At 41.7% G+C, this 9,008-nt stretch overlaps 1 protein-coding gene across 1 annotated transcript in view; it reads left to right on the top strand.

Moving 5' to 3' along the window:
* Window positions 1-9,008, top strand: part of LOC308420137 (alcohol dehydrogenase 1-like) — a gene marked incomplete at both ends in the record, with an annotated part of 39,373 nt that overhangs the window by 23,322 nt on the left and 7,043 nt on the right. The window contains 2 exons of the mRNA XM_080916046.1: window positions 5,802-5,903; window positions 6,906-7,037. Coding sequence (XP_080772172.1) covers window positions 5,802-5,903; window positions 6,906-7,037 — 234 coding nt within the window. The remainder of the gene's footprint in view (window positions 1-5,801; window positions 5,904-6,905; window positions 7,038-9,008) is intronic.

Here is a 9,008-nt window from a genome sequence, read left to right on the forward strand (position 1 = left end):
TCAAGGGCTGCAGCACTCCTGTCCTTGGAAGACACTGTGAGACCCAGAGCCACTGGGACTGTTTGTCAGCCACATCCAAGGGACAGTGGGCGTTGCTCCCAACAGTGACTAAAGGGCTCCCTGACTGCAGCAGAGCAAAAGCAACTCTGGCAGCTTTGAGCCAGTGGCTTTTTAGCATCCTGAGCAAAAGTGTTTCAGTGTCCAGCAGTCAGTGTTGCCTTGCTAGTGTGTGCTGCTGTGTTGGTCCTGAATGTCCCCAAGCAAACCGGAGCATGTGTGCAGCAGGGCGCATGGAGAGGGTTTTTACGCAGCCAATGATTCACCATGATTAGAAAGGAAAGAACCAGATAGGAAGGGGATGTATGAATTATGGTGGGCTTATACAGAAATGTTCAACGATAAGAAAATAAACTACAAATGAAGGCACTGTGAAGGTTGAACAAACAGAGCTAATGGGTGGGGGACAGACACATGGAAGTATATATACTGAGTCTATTCACACACTGATTTAAAAACAAAATTAAATATTTGATAGGAAAGCAAAATACATAGCAAAACCACAACTGTGCCAGGAGATTACTATCAGGGTGTACAACAGAAGAATGGCTGGGAGGGAAGTTCCAGAACAATTGAAATGTCCTTTGCTTAGTAATTACTTGTAACTCAGCCTTACACAATTAATGGATGTTGTCTATTAAGTTTTCAAGAAGCTAATTTAAAAAAATCTTGGTGGCAGCTGGGAGTGATGGGTTTGTAGATGAACTATGACAGTACAAATGTCACAACACAGGTCAGTCAGGGCTGCTATTGAAGAACCAGCCAGCAGGAATGTTATTTATCCAGAGTCCTCAGGACAGGACACAGAGCATTCTGGGTAGAGGTGAAAGGCCAGAGTCAGAAAGATACTTCCAAAGCAAGCTTCCCAAGGAAAATGGACACCCAGGGGAAAGTAAGTGAATGACCTTCAGTTGGCTCATAACCTCTGCTAGTTTCGCTGATTCTCTGTTCAGTTTCTGCCTCCATGATCTGTCCATTGATGAGATTGGGGTGTTGAAGTCTCCCACTATTATTGTGTTTGGTGTAATATATGCCTTGAACTTTAGTAGGATTTCTTTTATAAATGTGGGTGCCCTTGCATTTAGAGCATAGCTCTTCAAGATTGAGAGTTCATTTTGATAGATTTTTCCTGTGGTGAGTAAAAAGTGTCCTTCCTTATCTTTTTGATATGTTTTAGTTAAAATCAATTTTATTTGATATTAGAATAGCTACTCCAGCTTGTTTCATGGGACCATTTGCTTGGAAGTTTTTTTTCCCAGTCTTTTACTCTGTAGTGTCTATCTTTGTCTCTGAGATAAGTTTCCTGTATGCAGCAAAATGCTGGATCCTGTTAACGTATCCAGTCTGATAGTCTATGTCTTTTATTGGGAAATTGAGTCAATTGATATTAAGAGAAATTATGGAATAGTGAATGTTGTTCCTGTTATTTTTGTTGTTAGAGGTAGATTTATGTTTGTGTGCTCTTCTTCTTTTGGATTCCTTGCATGATTTTTTTTTCTCTTCCTTGGGTGTAGTTTCCTTTCTTGTGTTGTATTTTTCCATGTATCATCCTTTGTAGGGCTAGATTTGTAGACAGATATTGTGTAAATTTGCTGTTGTCTTGGAATATCTTGTTTTCTCCATCTATGGTGATTGAGAGTTTTGGTGGATATAGTAACCTGAGTTGGCATTTGGGTTTTCTTAGGGTCTGTATGACGTCTATCCAGGATCTTCTAACCTTCATAGTCTGTTGAGAAGTGTGGTGTAATTCTGATTGGTCTGCCTTTATATGTTACTTGTCCTTTTTCCCTTAGTAGCTTTTAGGATTCTTTCTTTGTTTCAAATATTCAGAGTTTTGACTATTATATGTCAGAAGGAGTTTCTTTTCTAGTCCAATCTATTTGGAGTTCTGTAGGCTTCCTGTATGTTCATGGTCATCTCGTTCTTAAGGGCAGGGAAGTTTTCTTCTGTGATTTTGTTGAAGATATTTACTTTGCCTTTTAGTTGATATTCTTCACCCTCTTCTACACCTATTTTCTTTAGGTTTAGTCTTCTCATTGTGTCCTGGATCTCCTGGACATTTTGTGTGTGGAGCTTTTAGGTTTTGGCATCTTCTGTGACTGTTTTGTCTGTTTTCTATTTTGTATTTGGCCCCCAAGATTCTCTCTTCCATCTCTTGTAGTCTGTTGGTGATGCTTGCATCTGTGATTCCTGATTTCTTTTCTAGGTTTTCTATCTCCAGGGTTGTCTCTTTTTGTGTTTTCTTTATTGTTTCTATTTCTGTTTTCAATTCCTTCACCTGTTTGGTTGTGTTTTCCTGTAGCTCTTTGAGTGATTTTTGTGTTTCCTCTTTAAGGGCTTTTTTTTTTTTTTTTTTTTTTTTTTTTTTTTTTTTTTTTAATGTGTGCTCTCCTGTAATTGTTTAAGGGAGTTATCCACATGCTTCTCGAAGATCTCTATCATCATCATGAATTATAATTTCAAGTCTAGGTCTTGTTTTTCTGTTGTGTTTGGCAATTCACTATTTGCTGTGGTGGAAGAGCTGGGTTCTGATGTTGCCAGGTTGTCTTGGTTTCCATAGCTTAGTTTCTTTCACTTTCTTCTTGCCATCTTGTTATCTCTGATTATAGTTGATCTTGTTATCTCTGACTAGAGTCTTTCTCTCCTGTGGATCTGAGGGCCCATGGGCTCACGAAGGAAATTGCTTCTGGGTGTTTGGCTCTTTGTGGGCAGGCAGTGAGTTCTGATTGCAGTGACTCCATTCTGTCTTCCTGGACTCCAGTGGGAGAACCCTTGTGAGGCTGTTCAGGGATCTCAGCTGTTTGCAGGCAGGTCCTGACCTTGGTTGCAGTCACCGGACCCTCTTGCTGGGCTGGAAAGGACAGGATCCCAGAGTGCACCACACTATCTGTCCTCTGATAGCTCCAGGCGATCTCTCCTGGGACAACCTGTCCAGGTGTGTGGCAAGCTCCCGGTGGGCTCAGGCAGAAGAGTATTTGCAAGGCTGTTCTTGGGGTTCAGCCATCTGTGGGCCAGTCCTGAGTCTTGATGGTGGTTACCTGGTCCTCTCGCTGGGCCAGAAAGTACACAATACCAGAGTTCACCACCCTATCTGCCCACAAGATCACCAGGTGTTCCCACCCAGGACAGCTAGCTGGTGAGGGTATGTGACAGACTTAGGGCTTACCGTGGACTCAGCTGGGAGAGCACTTGCAAGACTTCTCTGAGGGCTCAGCAGTCTACTGGTAGGTCCTGAGTCTTGATAGAATCCTTTAAATTGTTGATCTTAGTGCCTGAACTGTTGGAGTCCTGTTCAGAAAGTTGTCTTCTGCGCCAATGTGTTTAATCTTCTATTTCATCTAGTCTAAGTAGTTTTCACTGAGGTCTTTGATCCATTTGGACTTGAGTTTTGTGTGAGCTGATAAATATAGATCTATTTGCATTCTTCTATGAAGTGGAAGTTTATGGCTGTGTCATGTGATGCAGGCTCACATGGTGTTTTGATGAGGCAAGACCCATGGGAGAACATGTAATATTTGGAGAGGATATAAGTTGGACTCAATAGAGAGTGACAGGGTGCTTACATAACTAGTTGTGTAACTCTTCATTGGCATCTTCACTGATCTTCACTTTGTTGAGAGAGGCACAGGAAAGAACTCCTGATGTTCCAGCTGGTACTGGTTACTCTGCTGACTCGTGGTGATTTGGATGAGGCTTAGCAGTTTCTGCTGGATTGTGCCATCATTGCTGATTTGTGTTTGGTGACACTTTTAAACTGGCATTACTAAACAGTATAGTGCTAGTATCCTGACAAAGATCAAAATTGCCCCCCAAAGAACTACTTCTAAACAGGTCCATATTTCCTTGTCCTATTTACCAACTTTTTCTCTCCTACCTTTGGATGGTGAGCTGGCAGGGGTGGGGGGTGGGGTTGAAGTGTTTGAGAATCCTAATTAAAGTAAGTTTTGAAAAATCTAAGCCTACAGGTGGTGCTCCTCATGGCTTTAGCATGATGGGTAATTCTGCTTTGAATGTGGTAGAGGAAAGGTCAGGTTATGAGGGGTTAACAGACTGTGTACCGTGTTCTCTAAATGTACACATGAGAGGGAAAATGGTCTGTGTATTAACATATTGACTTTGCAGTATGAGGAAGACATTCAAACAGCATATAAATACTTATCTAAATCTTTGGGAGAAATCTGTTCCATAAGTACAGTGCAAGTTTGTGCAAGTCAGCTACAGAACAGTAGTTACTAAATGAATAAAAATCGAAGATAATATGGTGATGGCTGAAATCAGAAGCCGTAAGGGCTGCTTTGCCATCAGTTATCTGTCCAACACCATTTTCCAGTGATTAGCATTTGTGACCACCACTACCAGAAGATCTTCACTCTACTCCATAGCTCACAGCTTCACTCTAAGACCCTTCATCCCTTGGATCACAAATAACCCCACACTGTAACATTACCAAGTCCAGCATGGCTGCAGAAGGGAGTGTGACATGGTTTCTAACCCTGTGACAAAACCAGCAGAACGTAGAACTCCTCACGTACTAATGGCTACAATGTGAGCATAAGGCTTTTTGCGCAATAATGTACATATTTTACTCCGTGTTCCTCCTTTGGGGAAATGTTCTCCCAGCCGAGCCTCATTATTGATAATCAGGAACAGCACGATGCTGGGAATCCAGAAGGTGCCTGCTGTTCCTCGGCAAAATGATAACACTGTGACCTTCAGGACAGCCCTTAAGGCTGTAGGAAAGAACTCTGAAAGCATGAGTTCAGGAAGCTATAAATTAATGTGAGATTATGCTGTTCTTTACAGGATTCCTCAACTATGCAAAATATAAGGATCCAATATGAATTGTATGAGGGGCTCCACAGGCCTGAAAGATCAGAGGAAGCTGCACTAGAGTCAGCTAAATTGCAAAAAAAAAAAAAAAAAATAGAATAAGTATTATACTTAAAGCTATTTTTTTTTCACATTAAAATAGCCTCTATGTCTAAACTTGGCACCCACAAGTGCTATGCCACCGAACCGCATAGAACTTTCCATGTAAAAAAAGAGATAAAAATATTGCTGTCTGGTTCACTGGCCTCAAATGTACTCTGTTATTTTAAGGGTCATGGGTCAAGGTCATAAGAAAATATTGATTCTTGGAATGGCCAAAAGGGAACCTGGGGTAAATGATTAAACTAATATGAAATTTCTAAGGAAGTAGTTTATGCAGATAAAAGTCTGGGCTTCGGTCTGCATCTCAAGCACATCACAACACTGTCAGCTTGCATCCCTTACTCCAAGGCATTCTTCCACCATCCCAAACCCTTCCCCAGGACTCTCTTGCAAGAGGAGGCTGACACACGGCATAATATCACAACTATGAAGTAACCAGTGGTCTATTTTGTTCTAACAGGAGCAAATGCATGGCATCCAGCAGGACGGGAGGCATGTGCCTATAATGGTAGCCCAGGGGTGCAGAAACAGGGGGATCACAGGTTCAAGAAAAATTGGCTTATAGAAGAAGAGATAGGAATCTATCCATCTTTTTATGTGTGTGCTTTCCTATAAATATAAGTGACATTTGATACACTGACTTGAATATAGAAGCTGAAAGCATAACCGAAAATTATAGTGGGGCGGAAGCCACTACCTTCAGCATACATTGAGACGTTCATTTCTTTCCCTCTTGAGTATAGATGAATTAAGTCCTTTCCAGTAATGATTAATATAAAAGACTTCCTAAACTTATCATCTGCTATTCCCAGGTGATCAGATGCAAAGCTGCTGTGCTCTGGAAGCCTGGAGCCCCACTTGACATTGAGGAGATAGAAGTGGCCCCACCAAAAGGAAGGGAGGTGCGAATAAAGGTAAAACAAATCCAACAATTCTACATCAAAACCAAAGCTATTCACTGCATATCCTTCCCAGAATTCCCTATACAAGCATAATACTACATATTCCTTTGCCTAGAAAATGTTAGGAAGAATTAGTTCATTTTTACACAGCTAAGTAGAATAAGAAAACTCAATTTTTTTAAGTTTAGTTACATCCTTGGAATCACTAGGGAGCTTGGGAAATGCCAAATGTACCTCATCTCAAATTAAGAGCTGATTGGCCAGGCATGGCACCTATTCCCAGATGATTAACTGGCTCCCAGCAAGCTAGAATGCAGTTCGTCTGATTTGTGGTTCAAGGTCATTAGTTTTTTTTCAGTGGTGGAGAGTATGTGTTGCTTACTGATGGACCATTGAGAGATAGTTATTTCTAAGTTACCAACACAATCTATACTGTCTTCTCCTGCACCCTTCTGTGAGGCATCTGGCAATTAGCAGGCCCCACTGACTGCATGCCAACAAGGTCACAACTCTTACAAACAGTTTTAGACTGAAAGACACCCAGCTACAGTCTGAATTCACTCACTGTGCATTTAATCCAGAATACAGACCAGGGTAGATTATGGTAAGCAGTGAGAGGCTGAATGGGGTGGTGCTGGTAATTATTCAGGTGATTATGATAGATAAAGGAAAAAGGCCTGCCTTCTGTAGATAACAGAACCAGCTTTGTTGGTGCATTTCTAGGACCATGAGGTTTCCATGTACATCCTGAATTCACATCACGAGCACAACACACTTAGAATTTGCAGTCAAGTGGGACTGTTAACAGAACTCAAAGTATCTTTGCAAGATAAACTAAAACTTTATCTAAAATAGGGAGTCAAGGAAGAGCACCAAGTTCCTTTACATACACAACTATCACGGTGGCCAATCAGAGCTGAGTAGAGGTGAGCACACTGGGAATCTTTGGAGAGCAGCAGGTCTGAAGCCTTCACACAGACCAACCTCTGTTCTCTGTCTGTGCTTTCCACACAGATGGTAGCCACAGGCATCTGTGGTACCGATATACAAAGTCTGGACTCAAAACATCTTTCTCAGTTTTGCCCCATCATTATGGGCCACGAAGGCGCTGGGATAGTCGAGAGTGTGGGGGAAGGCGTAAGCACGGTAAGAACAGGTAAGGAGCAAAGCCCGGCACTGAGAAACAGCAAGGCTTGGAACCCACAGCGGAAACCAACGTAAAGCCATGTGTCATCATGAAGCAACCAGACTGAAAGGAGGAACACTGCCCAATTCTGTGAGGAGGAGCCTTAATTGTTTCTAAATTGCACCGCTGTAGCAAGGTTTACTCTTCAGATTTGTATTTCCAAGTAGAATGTGCCAAGTCTATACCTAAGAAAGGCACAATAAGTGAGGAGAAAAACCACAGAAAACTGGTAAACTGGAATGCACTACATAACAACTGTTTAAGTAAGGGCAATGGCCCTTATTGATTGGTTGGGTCCCTTGGAATCACTTGACCAACAACTTGCAGGGAGGTGACTGGCACTGGAGGTTCAAATGGCTCCTGAAGAAAATGCTGTCACCTTCTGTGTGGAAATTCAACTTAAAGAGGGTGTGTGTGTGCATGTGTGCGTGTGCACGCACGCATGGTGTATGGTTAGATATGTATGTGTGTATATGTATGTGTGTGCGCACATGCATGGTGTTTGTTTAGATATGTATATGTGTGTGTAGTGTGTATATAAGTGTATATATATGTATAGATGTGTGTAGATCTGTGTATGTAGCATGAGTGTAGACATGTATATGTGTGTATATGCATATTTATTACATGTTTATTGTTAATTGAGTGTATTAAATAATCTTTCATCATGGATTTTTCAAACATTTTTAGTCTTGTTTATCATTGCTCATTCTTTCTCCCGATTTGCCCCTCCCAGTTTGGTCCTCACCCTGTGTCTCCCCTTTTCTCCTCCATAAGACCTTTGTCCTATTGCCTTCCCCCTGGAGCACTTTTTCTGCCTCTCCCATGGCTCCTTTTGGTTTCCTGGCTCCTGGGGTCACTTCAGGTTTCAGACTCAAACTCGTGGATTCAGAACTAGTGTCCACAGAAGACCCTAGCGTTTGTCTTTCTGGGTTACATTCAACAATGAGTATATTTTCCAGCTCTTCATTTCTCCGTAAGTCTCACGAATCCATGCTCTGTGCAGCAGTGATACTGTTGTGTGAATGAATTTTGTTTCTTTTTATTCTAGGCAGCTTCCAGTCTGTCTCTACTTTCTGTAAGTCCAATGAATATGGCTGGGCAAATGCTTGTGACATCATCCGTTGAGTCCTCTGAGCTTATGCTGAAGAACTGTTAAGCTGGGTTATACCGTAGAAAAACCTTGAGCTTTTTTTGAGAATTCTCCAAGGATTTCAAGGTGGCTGCGAATGCAGTGTATTCCAGTCTGCAATGCCACCTGCGGGAACTGGGATCTTCCTTTCCCCATGTTTTACCAGAATCTGTTGACAGTTGGTTTCTTTTTTTTTTTTTTTTTTTTTTTTTTTCTCTCTTAAGATTTATTTATTTATTAAACACACTGCAGCTGTCTTCAGACACACCAGAAGAGAGCATTAGATCCCATTACAGATGGTTGTGAGCCACCATGTGGTTGCTGGGATTTGAACTCAGGACCTCTGGAAGAGCAGTCAGTGCTCTTAACCACTGAGCCATCTCACCAGCCCGACAGTTGGTTTCTTGATCTTAAGCCATTCTGACTGGGCTAAGATGAAATCTCAAAGTTGTTTTAATTTGCATTTTCCTTATTTCTAAGGCTGACAAACAGCTTTTTATGGCCATTTTCATTTCTTTTGACTATTCACGCCATTAGCCCATTTTTTTAAACTGGGTTGTTCTATTGATTCTTTGCTCTTTGAGGTCTCCGTCCACTCTGGATAGTAATCCTCTATCAAATATGCAGCTGCAAACATTCTCTCTTACTCTGGGCTTTCTCTTCACTCAATTAGTTGACTGTCCCCTTCATTGTACAGAAGCTCTTTGATTTTATGAGGCTGCACATGTCAGTTATTGGTCTTAATTGCTGAGTAATGCCCATTCCTACACAATTATCTTCTACGGCTCTCCTCCTGTTG

This window comes from Micromys minutus (genome assembly GCF_963924665.1).
Source record: "Micromys minutus genome assembly, chromosome: 4".
Lineage (NCBI taxonomy): Eukaryota > Metazoa > Chordata > Mammalia > Rodentia > Muridae > Micromys > Micromys minutus.